Here is a 20461-nt window from a genome sequence, read left to right on the forward strand (position 1 = left end):
GCTTAATATGTTCTTCTGATGATAAAGGCACAGCCAGTTTCCTGTGATTATTGATCTTCACACAATATGTTGGGAAGATGCTTTAGAAATATGGCTTTAAAAAAAATATTGGTGGTATATGAATAACCTGAACATATATTACAAACATATGTATGATAGAGCCAAAATCAGTAGTTTCAAGATGATTTTATTCTGTATTGAATTTAATCATAATTTAGGGATCAAAGATATTATTTATATTTATTATGTTTCATATTTCTTAACCACCTTTCTCCCTCAGATATTCCTTTACTAAATTATGCATACGAATATGGAAAAAAACATATCTTTATTACATTTGTAAGCTTCTTGAGACTCACCTGATTCTATATTTTTTTTGTTTCTTCTTCTTTCTTGTATGTGTATATACATGTATCCTTATTCTTTTTTAAAAAGTTTTTTTTTAAAAATAGTCAACTGTGATCAACAGATAAGATCACATCCCTAACTCTGAAACTTATTAGGTTTTGGTAAATTATGACTAGTCAGTGATTGAAAAAACGCTTTATTTGACTTCTCTTAATAAGTTTATATATAATTTGGAAATAGTGTGATTAAATAGCTTGTTTCAAATTATAATAGTAAAAATGTAACATTGTCATGTTCACTTCTGTAGAACCATAACTGTCCATTATCACTGAAAATGTCACTAAATAGCCACTTCTATCTAAAGGGTAGGAATTAGTTTTAATAGTGGTTTCAGAAGGAAACATTCGTTAAAAGGATTTGAGACTTATGCATAAAAGTTTAATTCAAATTTCATCTCAGTATTACTGAAAATTTCTCCTATACTCTCTGTCTATATGAATGAATGAACCATTTTGGATCCCAGTTACTCATCGTCATGTAACTATGTTTGCATTTTCACAGTGTTGGAGAGCAAGAGGCCTCATTGGAAGCAGCTCTAAGGCTCTTGCAACAATTCTATTTGGATCTGGAACAGTTTCTTGCCTGGCTTACAGAAGCAGAAATCACTGCCAATGTCCTACAGGATGCCACATGTAAAGAGAGAATCCTAGAAGACGCTCAAGAAATACAGGAGCTCATGAGGCAATGGCAGGTAAGCTAAGCAATTGAAATATTGCTTAGCAATATTGTAATGATGAACTACTTTCACATGGGTATGTCTCAAACTAAAACAATCAAAGGCTTTTAAAGTTAGCTCTAAATCTCTCTCTCCATTTATGAACTTTAAATAAATATTCATAAAAATATAGACAGTAGAGAAGATTGATATATCAAATAAATCACATGTTCAGAAGTTATGCTCTTTGACTTTTCTTACGTTGAGCAAAATAAGGTAAAGTTGCTATCCCTCCCCTTCATTCATATATATATATTTTAATTAGGAAATCAGTAGAAAAAGGTAAGTTTTCCTACTAATTCATATTGATTTAATAGAATTGAAACAGTATTTGAACTTGCACTTAATATTTATAAGAGCTCACTTTTTATATATACAATATTTGTATTAATATACCTTGGAAATAAACTTCTTTTGAGTCAAATTTATACATTTATGTCCCTGTAGAACATGAGTGTCAAACCTATGGCGTCATGTTGCCATCACGTAATATATCGTGACATATTTTCCCTTTGCAGTACTTGGGTGGGCATGACCTGTGCATGATGCATCCAGCACATGGGCCACCAGTTTGACACCCTTACTGTAACCCATTGCCTAGAAATCACACAACTGTCCTTTGAAATGTGAATATAATAGTATAAAAGTAGGTTGTAATATAAACAGTGTTCTTTATTGTATATGTTGATAATATCAGAGAGATTCCATTTGTCTGAAATATAGCAAGGAGGTCATTCCAATAGCTTATCAAAGCATCAAGTTTAAGTATCATATAGTAATTGTACTACTTCCTTTAGCTTTCTTTTGTAAAATACAAACCAAACATATAAATTTGCTTCATTCAGGGCTTTCTCTCCTGATGTCTGTTGGTGGGGAGTCCTATAGCACATTCCAATAAAAGTATATTTTGTTGCACTTATCTCCAATCTAATAATAATAAATAAAATCCAAAAGGAAATTTAGATTATCTTGTGTTGTTTTTACAGCAGCATTAATAATACATTATATTTATATATGTTAAGTAGTACTATGAGCATTTCATTTTGTGTTACTAATATAGTAATTGGTAATCTGTAATATGATGATCATGTTATTGGTGTAGAAAAATAGATGTACAACTGATATTTTAAGCATATCACAATACCATAAATTGTTTTAAAATGATTTTATAATGTAATACCTATATTAACTTATAAATAACTCTTGAGGATAAAGATTGTGTGTTCCATTCTTTTCTTTCAACTTCTGTAGTTATTTGATATTTTTCTGCTCAATCATTTGTTTATTTTGTTATAAAACTGGACATATTTTTATTAGTCCTATTTCTGCTTATAAAAAGAATTGCTTTGCTCACTATATAAACAAGGAATGCTAATTTAAAAATAAATAACAAACTTAAAAGCATAAGTGCAGCAATACATAATGAAAATTATAATATTGTACTTATCACTGAAAATGAAAATTTTAAGAAAATCAGTCCCGTAATACAATGGCAAACATATTAGAAATAAACAACATCCTATTATTATAAGGCACTTTACAACATATGTTAACACAATTGAAATATTACAGTCATTAAGGTAGTTACAAATGAACATAATTGTGCATAGGTTATTCAAAGTTGCTTTGACAGTTGTCCCTAGCTGTTTGTGCATACTTGTATATTCACAAAGAATGCTTCCATTGGGACCATCTTTAATGTGAAGCACACAAATGCAGAGATCCCAACAGCCTCTGAAGGATCTGCACAAATCTGCAAAAAGTGTGATTACTTTAATAGTTTGGTGGTGATTCTTTTGCACTATTTAATTATTCTAAGATTTTGTTGTTATTAAAAATATATTACATGCATATAATTGGACTTAAAATCTATAGATATGTTTCCACACTAGAAAGAAATATTGTTGGCTAATTATCATTTAGGATTTAATCTCAAAGTGCTAAGACAGACTGGGAAATACAACAGTAATTGTTGGTTTTCTTTGCCTGTTGAAATAGTTATATTGTTTTACAATATAAATTATGTATACATATATGGAGAATAATTTTTCTTAGTTGACATAACATAAAAGTTGAAATAGCAACATTTCAAAAGGAATCTTTTATTGAAAGGAAATGATTGCAGGACAAAAGCAAAGCAGGCTCTAAGGTCCCCTTAGGCAATTCTGTTAGGATAAAGGAGTTAGAAACCTCTCCCCTCAGTCCGATGTTGAATGAGCCAATCCACAGGTGTGAAGATGTTGTGACCACGGTCAACCTGGGAAGGAATAAGCGACTGTTCCCAGGCACTTCAGAACTGAGACAAAACAGATGGCCCTCCCCGCATACACATTCCAAAAAGGTAAATCAAAGCATAGGGCAGAGCTAGGGTTATAAACTAAGAGATTATAGGATATGTAGAAAGAAGGAAGAGGGTAATAAGTGAATAAATGATCCAGGTTCCCCTCCCCACAGAAATGGCAGTATCATGGTAGGGATCTGACACATAATAAACTTGACTTTCTGCAATAATAATATTTATAATTATATAACATCTCAGCTGGGTTAATTACTCTTGTGAGTTTGTACCAATAATTATAGATGGTGTCATTGCCTTCTAGATTACTAATATTAGATTCAACATTGAAATTGCTTTAGATCTATTCTATTATATCAGTCTAATCACTATATAGTAAACCTGTGAAACCATTTAATTAGATATTGGTATCTTTCATAAACTTAACAAAGCAAATGTGAATGAAACAAATAAAAATATTTAAGACAATTTTAAAATACATAAATTGGATTCTGAAGGTAAATTAACTTTTTTAGATTATATAGAGAATCATATATTTTGCCCAGAAACTGTTTTTGTAGAATACATTTATTTTATAAGTATAAGTATAATCTTTATTGTCATTGTACTTAAATAAAACGAAATTGGTTTTAATCTCACTGGTGCAAAATTATAACAGAAACGAAAAAAGAAAGAAAAGAGAAAAAAAAACTAGCATATGCATGGAGTGATGGTGGTTGTATTTAAAAGTCTCACAGCCCAAGGATAGAAATCTTTAAACCTGTTTGTTCGACTGGCTATACTTTGATGTCTTCTGCCTTATACCCCTCAGACAGGGTTCGCAACTTGGGAGTCCTTCTGGACCCACAGCTGACCTTTGATTACCATCTGTCGGCTGTGACCAGGGGGGCATTTGCCCAGGTTCGCCTGGTGCGCCAGTTGCGACCCTACCTGAACCGGGAGGCTCTCACAACAGTCACTCGTGCCCTTGTGACCTCTAGGCTGGAATACTGCAACGTGCTCTACATGGGGCTGCCCTTGAAGAGCATCCGACGACTTCAGCTAGTCCAGAATGCGGCCGCGCGAGTGATTGTGGGTGCACCTCGGTTCGCCCACATAACACCTATCCTCCGCGAGCTGCGCTGGCTACCTGTTGATCTCCGGGTGCGCTTCAAGGTGCTACTTACCACCCATAAAGCCCTTCATGGTAGTGGATCTGGGTACTTGAGAGACCGCCTCCTGCCAATTACCTCCTCGCGACCTATCAGATCTCACAGATTGGGCCTCCTCCGAGTTCCATCTGCCAGTCAGTGTCGACTGGCAACTACGCGGAGGAGAGCCTTTTCAGTAGTAGCTCCGACCCCTTGGAACGATCTCCCCGTGGAGATTCGTACCCTCACCACCCTCCAGACCTTCCGTACAGCCCTCAAGATCTGGCTATCCCGTCAGACCTGGGGTTAAAGATTATAATCCGTCCCCGCCCGAATGATGAATGTTGCTCTATTTTTTTAATTACGTATTGTTCTATACGTCATTGTGTGTATCCCCTCCTACATAAGTTGTAAGCCACCCTGAGTCCCCTCAGGGAAAAGGGCGGCCTATAAATAAACTTATACTATACTATACTAAGGGACACACAGTATTGCTGGATTTCTTGTATTTGCTTATTCAGTTCCCCCACCATCTGACTCACCCATGAGACCCCTATTTGACCTAGGTGCCCTATATGATTTTTCGAGTTAGCACTTATAACTGGGAGTCTCCCAAACATCATTTCAAAAGGAGATAACCTAATTCCCTTTTGTGTAGTGCATCACACAGACCAAAGTGCCAGTGGCAATGCATTCACCCATTTATGACTAGCACTGCCTTATATAGCCCACACTTGGGCATGTCTGTGAAATCAATAACTAATGAATCCATGGGATAATATCCTTTGGGTTGACTTGCCTTGGGTTTACTTGAGCACATATGCTACACCTTTCACTTGCATGGGCACTCTGTGCGTGTAAGTGGTCAATGTAAGATGGAGTTCTTCTGCTTTGGAATATCTGGGGCTCAGTCCCTTTTGTATTTCCAATGCTGCATAAGCTGTCATGTCAGGGTGGCTCTGATCATCTCGGGTTGCTGACAGCCTTGCTTCTCTGTCAGCTGCTTTTCCCCTTTCTGTTGGATCCGACCATCCAGCTTGGAGAGATTGTGCAGATTTCCTCATATGGAATCTTTAATTCCCTTGAGCAAGCACACTAGTTGCTCTTCCTTTCTTCTGCTATTAAGAGTCCTCTTTCAGCATGGACAAGTAATGTGAGGATTGCATATTTTGAATCCATCCAAATATTTATACTTTCATTCCATGCCCTTTCTAGTGCTCATATTAAAACCCACAACTCTGCTACTTGAACACTAATGCTCTTCATATCTAATACTCCATGAATTGCATGACTAGTAAATATAGTAATTGGCTGCCTAAAAGTCAATTTATTAATTTCTTTGATCAGAAGAGCAGTTTGCGGCCAGGATTTTAAGGCAATGTGCTAACCTCCCTTTTGCTAAATTGTGGGGTGTTGCCACTTCCCTTTTCTGGAGTCAGGACTCCAAGTGCTGTATTACTCCACATACAAATTGAAAGATTTCTCAAGGTTGGTAAGTTGAGACAATACTTACTTTAAAATTTCAAATGCCTGTTTTTGTTCCTGTGTCCAAACAAAGGGTTCTTTTTCACTACCACCACCACCCCTTGTGGATTGCATATTTATGGGCAGGTCATACCATGCCCATGGATTACCTCTGCTTTATGAACTGCTCTGTTTATAAATCTTTAAAGGGACATTTCTCTCGCAGCTAGTTCAATGTGCTAACCAATGCTATAATCTATTTTTCAGCATCTGCACTCCATACCACATACATTTATAGATTTCTAGAAGTCTAATTATGAAGTTTTCCTTCTTGTTAAGATAATACAATACAATACAACAGCAGAGTTGGAAGGGACCTTGGAGACCTTTTAGTCCAACCCCCTGCCTAGGCAGGAAACCCTATACCGTTTCAGACAAATGGCTATCCAACATCATCTTCTTTTTTTTTTGCTTCCTTCCTTTCTTCCTTTCTTTCTTTCTTTCTTTCTTTCTTTCTTTCTTTATTTATTTATTTATTTATTTATTTATTTTATTATTTTAAACACATAAGCACATCAACAAATCAAACACATAACTTAAAAACAACATAGGAACAATAAGTTCCATCGTATATTATACCGCAGTTCCCAATCGGTTTCTTTGCAGTTAGTGTTTTTTCTACTATACATTTCTATCTTTCATTCATAATCTCCTTATTCGTTATCCATTTTTATGTACATTTCTTTATTTATTTAAATTTAGCTACTTATGACCAAATATTATTTACCTATATTATGCTTTATATTTTTACTGTCATTTATTCTCTTACATACAGATTATAGATATACATTCACATAATTATTCTTTTTCTTTGCCATTCTTATATTATTATTATTCCATTTGGAAGGTTATAAGGTATAGTTTAAAATGCTTTGTTTACCATCCTTCGCACCTGCTAAGACACCACCTCGTTTTCTCTTTCTTTTCTTTTCTCCTTCCCTTCCTTCTCTACTTCCTTCCTCGTCTCCGTCCCCTTCTTCCTTCCCTTACCTCTTCCCTACTCCTACCTTTTTTCTTCTCCATCCTACCTTCCCTCCTTCTCTTTCTTTCTCTTCCTCCCTCCTCTTCTTCTTTTTCTCTCCCTTCTACCTACCTTCCCTTACCTCTTTCTTCTTCCCTTACCTCTCCTCCACATTTCTTCTTCCACTCCTACTTTCTCTCCTTCTCTTCCTCTCTCTTCTACCCTCCACTCCTTTCTTTTCCTTCATCCCTCCATTCTCTACTTCCTTCCTTCCCTCCTTTCCTTCCTTCTTTCCTTCCTTTAAAAATTTATTCCCCAAAATTTTTCCCATTTGTCTAGTTCAATGTTATAGCCAAAGTTCTATGCCCATTTTATCATTGGTTCTTTTACAATTTCCTCTTCCATTTGATACTTCAATAGGAATTTGTATATTTTTCCTATCATCTTTCTGTCCGGACTGTCCGGACTGAATAATTTTATCCAATTCATGTGGTTCTGTTTCAATACCATATATTTTAGTGTCTTTATTGTATTTAGTTTTAATTTGGAAGTAAGTTAGCCAATCAACTTTCATATTCTGATCTGCCAATTCTTCAATTGTTTTTAAATTTCCCTGTCTGTCAATTAGATCTCTGTATCTTAGGATTTTGTTCCAACCTGTAAAATTTGGATGTGTCGTTCTTTCTGTTGGTGATAGCCAATTTGGGGTTTTCACATAGTGGATTTTTTTTATTTTGAGCCATTGTTGCAGTAAAGTTCTTCTAATTAAATGATTTTGAAAGTATTTGTGCATTTTATGTTTGTCATCCCATAAGAAATTATGCCAGCCCGCCTGGAGGTCATGGCCTTCTAAGATCAGAATTCTTTTATTCTTTAACTCAATCCAATCCTTCATCATTGTCATTGTTACTGCAGTTGCGTATAGATCCCAATTTGGTAGTGCTAAGCCTCCCCTCTCCTTGCTGTCTTGCATTGACTTTAGTTTGATCCTTGGTTTGCGTCCCTGCCAAATAAATCTGGTAGTTAATTTCTTTAAATCTTGAAGGAATTTTTTACCTGGACTAATAGGAGCGGTTTGCAACAGGAAAAGTATTCTTGGTAAGATATTCATTTTAATTGTTGCTATACGTCCCATAAGTGATAATTGAATATTCTTCCAATTTTCTAAATCTTTCTTTATTTGTATCACTAATTTATTGTAATTATCCTCTTTGATTGTGGAACATTTTGCTGACAACCAGATCCCCAAATATTTTACTTTCTTAGTTAACGGCAATCCGGTTGCTGCTTCCAGTTCCTCTTCTTGCTTTTTTGTCATATTCTTAGTTATCATTTTTGTTTTGTCCTTATTAATCTTTAGTCCTGCCACTTCACCATATTCTACTAATTTTTGAATTAGTTCCAAACTAGATTCTAATGGGTCCTCTAAGGCAAATACTAAGTCATCGGCATAGGCTTGGACTTTAGATTCTTCATTTTTAAGTCTTAAACCTTTTATTCCCTGGTCATTCTGAATTTCATTTAATAAAGTTTCCAAGGTCAGTATAAATAGCAGAGGAGAGAGGGGGCATCCCTGTCTGACTCCTTTTTTTATTTCAATCTTTTCTGTTAGATCTCCGTTCATCAGAACTTTGGCTGTCTGGGTACTATAAAATCTTTCTATCATTCTTGTAAATTTTTCTCCGAATTTCATCTCATCCAATAGTATTGTTATAAATTTCCAAATTATGTTATCGAATGCTTTTTGTGCATCAAGGAAAAACAGTGCCATTTGCTTTTCTGGATGGGCCTCATAATACTCTATTATGTCTAGAATAACTCTCGTGTTATTTTTCATGTGTCTATGGGGTAAAAAACCATTTTGGCCTGGATGTATTCGTTCATTTAAGACCTGTTTAATTCTTTCTGCCATAATTGCTGCAAATATTTTGTAATCGGAGTTTAATAGTGAGATTGGTCTGTAATTTTGAATTTTTTGTAGATCGGTTTCCTCTTTTGGGATTAAGGATATTATTGCTTCAGTCCATGAATCGGGTATCTTGGCTTTTCCTAAAACCTCATTAAACATTTCCACTCCTAGCTCCTCCCATATTATTTTGTTATATTTGTATAGTTCCACCGGTATTCCATCTGGTCCTGGTGTTTTATTATTATTTTGATTGTTCAGGACTGATTCCACTTTGGTTAACGTTATGGGTCTATTTATCGCCTCCCTTTGTTCTTTTGAAATTGGGGTTATCTTTTCTAGATTTAAATATTGTTTTACTTTAGCTTCCTCCATATATTCTTGTGTGAATAGTTTTGTGAAATATTTATGAATAATATTCTTCTTTTCTTCCACTTTGAAGCAAGTTCTTCCCTCGTCATCCTTTAATTGATATATCATCCTTTTTTCTCTTTCGTTCTTCAGTCTATATGCCAGCCATCGTCCTGGTTTGTTGGCATGTTCAAAGTAGTTCTGTCTTATCACCTCTATTTTTTTCCTTTTTAGTTTTATTCTTTGGATCTTTCTGTAGTTCTTACGCTTCTCTGCATGCCTTTTTGTTGCTCTTTTTGCTTTCTCCTTTTTCTCGTCATATAGGCTATCATAAGGCCTCTTGTGTATGCTTTCATGGTGTCCCATAGATTTTGAATTGAGGTGTCTTCTTTTTTATTTATTTTAAAGAACATTTTTAATTCTTTCTCTAGCATTTCAGTGTATTCTGTCTCTTTTACAATACTTGAATTCATCATCCATCTTTTTCTTCTTTTTTGACCTTTCCATCTTATTTTTATTGGGTTATGATCTGCCCACTCATTTGGTTCTATTTCGATTTCATCTACTTGATTACACAGCCCGGATGAGATCCAAACCATGTCGATTCTTGATAGAGATTGATGGGGGCTCGAATAAAAAGTATATTGCTTTCTTGCTTTGTGTCTTTCTCTCCAAATATCCTGCAATTTATATTCCTTTACCATCTCAAAAAAGGATTTGGGTAATGTATTTTTTTTTGTTTTGTTTTTCTTTTTGCTTTCATAGTCCAGTTTTTTATCTACTATTTATCTACTATTGCGTTATAGTCGCCAATTAAGCAAATGTTTTCATGTTCTAATCCATTTATTTTGTTATGTAATTTCCTATAAAATTCCTCTTGTTTTTGGTTCGGTACATATATGACTATTAATAATATCGGTTTTTCTGTTGTCTCTAGTTCAATCATTAGCATTCTGCCTTCTTCATCTGAGTAAATTTCTTTGGAGTTTATTTCTTCCTTTATATATGTTGCTATCCCACTTTTTTTTTATCTGCCAATGCTGTACATAATTTCCCTAGTTTTTTGTTTTCCAGTAGATTCCTATGTTCTTTTTTAATATGCACTTCCTGTATGCAGACTATATCTACTTTCAATTTCTTAAGTTTATTAAACATCTGGGCTCTTTTTTTGGTGCATTCAGTCCATTCAGGTTTATCGACACAATTGTTATTTCTTGATCCATCCTTAGCTGAAATTGTTTCTTTTACTTCTAGTTTGTATCTGACTTTTCTCGCGCGCGCCTTCCTTCTCTGCTCTCTCTCTTTCTTGCCTCTGTTCTTCTCTCCTGCTTCTTTCGCTGTCTTCTGATGTTTCTTCCACTTGACCTCTGTATTCTAGTTCCTCTTTGCTTCCTTGTTTTCCTTCCCTATTACAGTGTTCTTCATAGAATTTGTGTGCTTCTTCTAAATTCTCTATCTTATATCTTTTTCCTTGCCAAGATACCAGAACCCCTTCTGGTACCAGCCATCTGTACATTATTCTGTTTTTATTCAACTCGTTTGTTAAAAATTGGTATTGCCTGCGTTGTTCCCAGATTCTCCGTGGGATCTGTTTAAGCATGGTCAGCTCTTTTCCCTGTAGTATAATCGTCTCTTCTCTGGTTTTTTTGTACACTTCATCTCTGGCAGTTTTCTTAGCGAATCTTACATGTACTTCTCTTGGGAGGCTATGTCTCCTTGCATAATTAGTATTCACCCTGTAAGCCTCATCAATAATTGCTCTCACTTCCTGGTCTGTTTTTTGCAGAAATTCAGTAAGGATATTAATTATTTTTCCTTTCAGATCTTCCTCCTTCTCTTCCGGTATGTTTTGAAATCTTAGGTAGAATGCCGCTTTTTCATTTTCAAGTCGGATTATTGACAATTCCAATTCTTTATTAAGTTGCCTATATTCTATTTCCATTTTTCCCATCTTCTGATCTGAGTGTTTTATTTTTTCTTCCATACATTGGATTTTCTGTTCGTTGATTGTTAAGGCATTCTGTATCTTTTCAACTTTATTGTCTACATTTTTTATTGTTCCTTTCAATTCTCCCATTTCATTTTTTAATTCTTCGTGATTTTTCCTTGACCTTATAGCCAAGGTCTCCTGTATCATCTGGAGCATCGATTGCATGTTTTCCATTGTAGGTGCTGGTCCTGCTGATTCTGCCATCTTTTCCCCTTTCTCCAACCCCCACACACTTTCCATTGTTTTTTGATTTGAGGAGGGGGGTGTTGCTGAACTCACATTGGGTATGGTCTTTTTCCCTAACTTTGATGAGGTTGCCATTTTTAACCCCCTTTTTTGACCTTGCCCACGATTGGTTATAACTTTTACCTTATTTATACCTTGTCAGTAATATCAATAATATATTATAATTATTATAATTGTATAAACCAATATTCAACAACAATTCCACAATTATCCTTCCTTGGTATCACCTTTCAATACTTAAACAGTCCTATGGACTAATACTAGTAATATTCTATTTGATTAATTTGATTAGTAAATATCATAAATTTATATATCACACCCTATTCTTGTATCAATAAATGTCTCTCAGTTTTGTTGGTTGTTCAATATTCAGTTCTAATAATTAGTCTCTCTAAGTCACTCTCTCCTTGGTGTCAGTGTTAATGTCCACGAAGCAGGAGACAGACCTCTATTTCTTTTCTCTGGCACTGCTCCAAGCTCCTAGTCAGCTCAATATCAAATACTTAAAAAATTCAACCCAGCGGCAGAAGAACTGGTAAGCAAAAAAAAAAGGGAACTCCGTTTGCCAACCCGACTATTATGCAGTCACTCCTTTAAACCTTCCAAATCCTTCCGGCAAATTTTATCCCCTGAAGTCCCTGTCAGGATTTTGTTCTTACTGTGGCTGATCTTAAAGTTCTTGTGGCTGTCCCTTCCTGTCCGTTCTAACTCAGCCTCTTTGCACTGCTTCTTTCCGGCAAAATTAAACTGTAAAAAACAGCCTCTCTCGGCTCCTTCTTCTCTCAGCTCACCCACTTTGCCAGTTTCGCGTTGCTTTCCTCTCTGGATTGTCGGCAATAATAACAAGCACCCGAATTCGTCTGCTTCTATTTCCAACATCTTCTTAAAGACTTCCAGTGTTGGGGCATTCACAACTTCTGGAGGCAAGGTGTTCCACTGATTAATTGTTCTAACTGTCAAGAAATTTCTCCTCAGTTCTAAGTTGCTTCTCACCTTGATTAGTTTCCACCCATTGCTTCTTGTTCTATCCTCAGGTGCCTTGGAGAATAGTTTGACTCCCTCTTCTTTGTGGCAACCCCTGAGATATTAGATCATTGCTATCATGTCTCCCCTAGTCCTTCTTTCTATTAAACTAGACATACCCAGACAAAACATGACATTTTAAAATCAATACCCCCCCAGTATGCTAATGGCATAACTTTTTGAAGTTAACAAATGTTCCTAAAGTTTAATGCTTGTAGTAGAAAATATGACTGCTTGTTCATGCAGATTTCTACTTCACTGATGTTTATGTCTCAATATTTATGTCCCTACATCTTTTCTCTTCTCTTATCTATGTCTCTTTTGTGGATTCATACAGTGGTTTGGCTAGAAGGGCAAAATTCAGTATCCATATTCTACAATACGCTGCTACAACCAAAAACTATCATAATTGTCTCCTATTAGTTGGTTTTGTTGTTAAATCAAATCATTAAATTTTTAACACCACTACTCTGTGGGGAATAGATAGCATGAAGTTTCCACTTAATTCTAAGAGCCTAGGAAACAGTTTGTGTCACCTGAGTTGTGAAGTATGGGCCAGAATCTGAGGCCATATACAAAGGCACCCCAAATCAAACAATGTCTTTTAGTACACACAAAACCAAGAGATCTCTAAATCCCAATTTCTGGGGAAATTGTAGGAACATCTATTTGCCACACAGCACCTGGGAGCCCTGTAGAAGGACTTCCAAAGGAAGTTTCCATCCTGTCTTTGGGTTATTATGTCACAACAGAGACAGGCTGCAGCAACCTGATTAACAACAGCATGTGTGCCTCTAACTACTGATTCCCGCAAACAACCTCCTCGACAATTCTTCCGGCAAGTCCCCTGGCCTCCCACTCTGTCTTAGAGCCTTGGCGAGAAAAAAAAAGTGTTTCCTCTTGCCTTTTGAAGTTCCTTGTTCTCTGAGGTTTTGAGCCCTAATTAATCTATGCTTTGTATGCTCATTCCACAAGTTCAGAGATCCCTTTCCTGGCCCACCTTTTTGTCTTCTGTATTTTTTTGTCCTAATGTCATCTGCAGAGTGACCAATGAAGATCATATTGATCATTCTCTTATTTTCTTCAAGCTCAGGATCTAATTTGGTATTTTGCCTAAAGGTTTGATAAATGCACTCTAGGATTTCCCCTGGATTTTCATCCTGTTCCTGTTGAATTTAATAGACCTTCCCTAAATTCTTAACTTTTGTTAACTATAGTTTTGCAGCTGAATGGACTAGATTCCCAATCTAGTTCCTTCAGTAACCATGTCCAGTCTGGATCTTTTGCATGATCCTTCTGCAAAGGCTTATTCATGGTCACCTTCACCAGCCTTCTTTTCTCTGGGGTTAATAAAATTTCCATCAGACTTTGTATGTCACCCCAAGCAGAGTTCAGTGAGTTCAGAAAAATGGATGCAAAAAGGAGATGCATCTCATCTGGATTTTCTCTATAATTAGGGTTTTGATTTTTCCAATTATATACATCAGCCATTGTGTCAGCCTCTGCTTTGCTGTTGCTTCGGCTGCCATGAAACGGGGAGGGAGGGCATGGTATTTGGGAGGGGTTACTCATTGTGCTGGAGGAAGGTTCTGGAGTTCAGCTGCCTGTCGGACTACGCATGCGTGGGAGATTCCCGCCAGGACTAACGGCACCGACATTCCATCTTCGTGATGCCTTTTGAAGTTATCTCACACCTGACACTTGAGAGAATTATGATTGGACTGTAACTGTGATGCCAAGGGGTGGGGAATGGGTTATTCTATATATCAATCGCTTTCGCGCCTAAATAATCAGACTTCGCTTCGCTATGCCTTTAATCATTTATAATTAGTAAAAGTACACTTGATTTCTACACATGGAGTCTCGTGGTCTTCTTTCCTAATTATCTAATGGAGAGCTGCTGATACATTGAGAATAGAGCATATATCCACACCTTACGTAGCTCCCCCTCAGCTTCTGGCAATAAAATTCCCTTAGGGGCAATTTGAGTTTTTGTCTCAACTGCTCCCTTGGACCAGGTTTGTGGTCCACTTGATCTGTCCTTCAGTAACCTTTTTGGTTTCCTACCTCATGGCCCCACCTAATGGGACCGTTTGTTCATTCTAACCAATATCTGATTTGACATTTTATCTCCCTGGGTCTCCTACCCCTTCAGTGTCAACCACTTCATGTCAAGGCTACACAGGTGGAGGGCATTGATGTCAGAGACACACTCTCTCTTTCTCTTTTTAAACACTTAAACACATCAACAAAGACAAACATGCAGGCTAAAACAACACAGGAACTAAATGTTCTTGTTGAGACTCTCCTTTTTCTTTTTTTGTTTTCTTTCTTTCTGGAGGCTTGTTACTCATCCTGGTAACTGACTATATCTCAGGGTTTTTCTAAGAGTGTTGTATTCTGTCCACCCAGGACTACACACCTTACAACTCTTTTTTCCCCTTCTTCTTCTTTGTTCTGGGGTGTTCAGTGTCTTCTCTGTTCTAATTTTTTTGGGACCTCCCAGCACATGCTGGCCTATTTTTAAAGATCCAAAGTTTTCTATATCTATCTTTTAGACCTCGCAGCAAACGCTGGTGTATTTGTAAAGATCCAGATGTATAGAGTAACATGTATTGAAGAGGCGTTTGAGGAACGCTTCCTTCACCACCCATGTTCTATTTCTAAGACACTGTCACTGACCTGCGGTGCCGGAATACCATGGCCGCCTTCAGGAACTGCGATCACTTAAGCTCCCACACATTCGAGAGCCTCATTAGGATATGCCAGTTCCCATAGGAAAGGACGCTATCCCGGGCTCAGGGGGGTGATCAAGCCCCCTCTTCCACTCTCAACCAAGTGGGTCTACAATATCCCACAATACTTGCCTGCAGGCGTCTTCTTATCTCAGCCGGCATTGTTTATGGGCTTATCTTTATCTCGTGCTGGTTCTTGGCTGGTCGATGTCCTCTGAGTGCCCATGGAGGGGTCGTTAGTCTCCCTACAGAGAAATCTCCATCGGCACTGAAAGGTCTGACTAGACGGCTCCAATTGGGCACCCGGTCGGCTCATGCTGTCCTCAGCGAATTATCGCTCCTTATCTCCTACCCTTGGCTCACCAGAAATGTTGCAGAAAATCAAGAGATAGGACTGCGAGATCAAGCTAAGCTTTATTTTGGCCAAAAGGTCGAGACAGAGATAACAATTTCTAACATCTGGAGAAAAACCTATAGAAAAGACAGTTTCTTATATATCTTCCAAAGAGCAATGTACATGGAAATGCTTAACTTCACTTTTTATTGGTTACCTTGAGGAAAGAGCCTTATAAGTAGATAGGGTCTTACTTCTCCTTTTGTCTTGGGTCATAGGTACTGAGTACGTGTCTCTAAGCGACCTTTAGCTGACCCTTGTGGTCTTGTGAGAACTATCAAACTCTGCAGTTAGGCACTTGCTTCCTGTTCTTTTGCAAGCTGCAACTCTGCCTATGTGGCCTTTTAATACAGAAGTAAAGGGGCACCAAGAGGCTGTCCAGCCTGACTTAGTAGGTTTCATACTTAATGTCCAAATCTCACTTTATGTTCTACTTTATTTATACAATTGTTATTGGAAGTAATTTTAGCCTTTTCTGCAAATTCTCCATAGATGTGGAATCAGGAGCACAATTATTGATTATATTTCTTGGTAGCTTCCATATTCTCCACTTTATGCACTGCTTACAATGCTTAGTTTGGTTAGTGACAGGAAAATTTGATGGAACATCTATAGCCAAAAATATGCTACCATTATTTCTGGTTTCTTATTTATCATAAAATACTTTAGACCTCACCTTTCTTATTTACTGAGGGAGGTAATTTCATTAGATTTTTTGTGGTAGAATTATCATCTGAAGAAAGAGGGACCATTCAAGGGGGAGTAAAAAGACATTCCAGAATGGAGTTGGTTCCAGAGAACAAATGTCTGAAGTCAAACCTATAGGTCAATATCTGTTGTTTCCCAAGGAAAGACAGGCAATCTGGTGAGATTCTTGTAATATAGGTGATCAGCAATAAACTGCATCCTAGTGCATATTCATGGAATAGTCCTGGTTGCTTGCATTTGGCATTTTTCCTTTTTTCCATCATGAATGGATATAGAGAGAGAATGAGAACAAACAAGAAAGATAGAGATAGTGAGATAAACAAACACACATATACAAAGAAGCATTAAAGTATTAAACGTCATATTTGAATTGATGACTACACAATCACCGATATTTAAGACCACCTGCCCTATATTCAGTTTTAGTAAATTGTTATTATTTCTCCCTACAAAAATTTTTAATATATCTTTTAAAGTATAGAGATCAAAGCTGTTCATCAATATAGGTTTAGCAGCAATTGTGAAAGTATGTTATACAATTCAAGTAATTTAACAATCGGTTCTTCCTAGTGATTGGTTGGGTGGGCGTGGCTGGAGTGTCATGTGACTGAGTGGGCATGGCCAACTTGACGTCAATCATGGCAAGGTGGGGCGGCATAGGCAGTCCGATGCTGCAAAGACAGGATGATTTCCTACATACCATCCTGAGCCTCTTCCCTGGGCTGACAAAATAAAAGCCCTTCTAAAGATTGTGACTCCCTGCCGAGCCTGCCTGGTGCATGCTGGCAAAAGGAGGCTGGGGGGGGGGGGGAAGAGAAGGACTGATAGAAACCCCTCCCTCATTTTCCACCTCAATTGGGCTGTCTCGCCACTCTGGATTGGGATGGGGAAGTGAGAGGAAAAAGCAAAAAGCCCACACAGTCCGTACTTACTCACCAGCACAACAGAGAATCTCTCTTCCAGCTCACCGGTTCAGGCATTGGGAGCTTGAGGGGGTAGATTGTCTGCCCTTAAGTCCATCTGCTGCTTCTCCAAGCCCAGCTCTGGCTGAAGCCGACCATCGACCAATTTTCTTCTAGCGCTCTTAACCCAGGAGCTTAGCGGAAGCATGTTGCATGCTTTTTACTCCAAGCAGACCAGCCTGGAAAATGCATGGCTAGGGTGGAGCAGTCCTCCTTAAAAAGCTCCAAACTGTTGCTTTTCCTCCAAGCCTGGGTTCCCTGCGTGAGCGCTGGAAGAAAGGAAGAGCACTTGTAGTGTCTCCTCAAGTATCTGAGGCATGCCCCAAGTGCCCGAGGCACAAGGGTCAGAAGAAGAGGACACAAGATGTTGCTTGAACTTGCAGTGGCTTCTTCTAGCCCTTGGTGCTGGGCGATCCTCGGTTGCTCAGGGAGATGCTCCATGTGCTCTCTGCCCTAAGACACTGCCCTGACCCACCTGCTTTTCTCTACTGCTGCTTTTGCTGGTGGCCGGCAGGGAGTGTCTTGTGCAGCACAGCGAAATTAGCAGCCGTGAGCCACCACTTTGGGTTCAGACCTGTAAGTCCCATCCAGAAAGCACTGTGGCGGAGAGAAGCAGCTTTCACTCCAGCTGCTTCTATAAGGTATTCACTACCAGAATTGCATACAGGAAGCCAAAATACCTGTATAAGGTCAGAATGACAAATATAACATGCTTACAGTTTTGAAAATAAAAATAAAACAGTTCTAATTCATTGTTTCACACATATCATATATCATTTGATCTATTTTAAGCTTACTAAGTATATTAATATTAATATGAGATGTAATTTTAATTGCTGAAATAATTGTTTTATTGCCTTCATATCTTTCTAGTGTTCTGATTTCTTTGTCCTAAGAATACTGCTTCTACTTTGTTTCTTTTTTTCTTTTAAGACTGCCAGTCCTGAACCTAACCTTTAAATTAACTAATATATTTTTGTTCTCTGAAATTTATGTAATAAAGAGTACTGTGGTTGGAAAAAAGATGTGAGCAGTAGCAAATGGACTGTAATATAAGTAGACATTGATTTTAACATATGCTAATAAATTGTCAGTTCATGTCAGTTTTAAATATGATCTGACAACAGTACAATTTGCACAGGTAAAACCTAAAGTAGGAGCCCAAGTGTATAGCTAAAATGAATTTTCCAAGTTTCAGCTGAGTTCTTGGCTTACTAATATAATCCTAGAATTCTAAAATCAAAATCAAAACAACTGTCAGGCCTGTCTCCATTCAAAACTCAAGAAAGAAAACCCCCAAATCCATTGAATTAGAGAAGAGGTACTTTTATTAAGTTTGAAATCATAGCAACAAAAGCAAGGCAAGATCTAATTCAAAACACATGAAAGTTACACATTGAAAGTCAACCCAAATCCCCCCAGGGTCTAGCACTGAGAGACCAATCAACATCCAGCATGATGCTGTGGGAAAGCTCTTCTTCAGGTATTTTGTGCATCTGGAGTCTCTGGAGGGTTGACCTTGACAGGAAGGAATAAACAATTCCACTCAGCAACAGCATAATTCATGAGTACAAACCTCTCTTCAAGTTCTCTTGGGGCACCCCAGCTCACTTCCCCATCCCAAATGCCCAAGCCCCACTCCCAGTTTCTATGGCAGTCAATAGCAAGCACACTGCAGAAACCCATGCAATCCACAGCTGACAAGTATATTTTTAAGTTTTTCTTCTGATTTAACTTGATCCAATTCCTTTATTCTCCAAAAAGACAAATTTGGGAAGACAACTGCTAGTCATATACCATGGATATTATGGATTACTAATTAGCATTTATATCATATGATATTCATGCATGTGGATTTTGTGTGGCATTAATACAGGGAACCTATAACAGCTGGAATTCAGAACATTATTTAGAAATAGTAGGTAACCAGAACATATTGCTACATTCACACATCACATATTGGTTAATAATACTTTGTTGATGAAATTATAATTGGATAGATTTAACTTAACTTAATCCATATGTCTATGGAGATTCTCAGTCATCCAGGTCATGGTTGTCTGAAAGGTGCTTTTCAAGAGGCAACTGGACTTACTGGTTTTTCTTTGAAAATGTTTCGATTCTCATCCAAGAAGTATTTTGTATCATTATCCTAATTGGCCATGGAATTGGTCATTTTTTTCATTTTTTCAGTTGAATTTTCATGTGCACACATTCCTTCCCCCTCCTTTTTGTAAAATATGCATTTTCTGCCACTGTTTACCTACCACACCATGTTTTTGCTTTTTTATAAGATGAGCTATCTTTCAAAATTCTTAAAGCATGGTTTCTTGCATGCATGTATTTAAGTTTTATTTACACAGTTGTCAAGCCCAAATCAGTGTTTTCCATAAACCTTTCTTGAACAGACTACACCATAGAAATTTCTTGGACATAAGTTCATATATAAGTTCAAGTTCACATGCTTCTAGCCAAAGTTGGAAAGTAAAACATGCATTATATAATACTGATATATTTTGTATGAAATTTAGCTTAAATTATACCCTGTGGCATCCTCAAAATGTCCAAAAATTACTCAATTATAATTTCCTTATTTTTATCTATGTTCAAAAAAATTCATTAAAGTAAAAAGATTTTAATTTTTCTTGAAATTAATTTAATAATTTTTACCATCCATTTTTAGATTGCTTGAATTGGTTTTATTTTATAGAATATTAACAATTAACATGTGCTTTATAATATGCTTTATAAACATGTGCTTTATAAACAAAGGTAGGGGCCCTTTAACTCCATTTCCTTTGAACTTTCCTGAGGCTGGTGATTGGAGCTGTTTTCTACAAGGGAGGCGGGTCAGAGAGACAAAAGTAGGAGCCCTTTAACTCCATTTCATTTGGACTTTCTTGAGGCTGGTGATTGGACTTACTGGCTACAAGGGGGGAGTCAGAGAGACAAAGAGGACTAGGTAGGGGCCCTTAAATTCCATTTCATTTGAACTTTCCTGTGGCTGATGATTGGAGCTGCTGTCTACAAGGGGGGAGTCAGAGAGACAAAGAGGACTGGGTAGTAGCCTGTGCGCCCAACGGCGCATGGATCATATATCTATAAACCAAAA

General features: G+C 37.2%; 1 protein-coding gene across 6 annotated transcripts in view; it reads left to right on the forward strand.

Moving 5' to 3' along the window:
- DMD (dystrophin) overlaps positions 1-20461 on the forward strand; it is a 1286665-nt gene that overhangs the window by 955460 nt on the left and 310744 nt on the right. For all 6 annotated transcript variants that reach the window (XM_087721810.1, XM_087721811.1, XM_087721815.1 and 3 more), the window contains exon 54: positions 910-1099. In XM_087721810.1, coding sequence (XP_087577936.1) covers positions 910-1099 — 190 coding nt within the window. The remainder of the gene's footprint in view (positions 1-909; positions 1100-20461) is intronic.

Source organism: Thamnophis sirtalis, unplaced genomic scaffold, assembly GCF_051295495.1.
Source record: "Thamnophis sirtalis isolate CommonGarterSnake01/CBP01778 unplaced genomic scaffold, rThaSir2_p1.2 scaffold_8, whole genome shotgun sequence".
Classification (NCBI taxonomy): domain Eukaryota; kingdom Metazoa; phylum Chordata; class Lepidosauria; order Squamata; family Natricidae; genus Thamnophis; species Thamnophis sirtalis.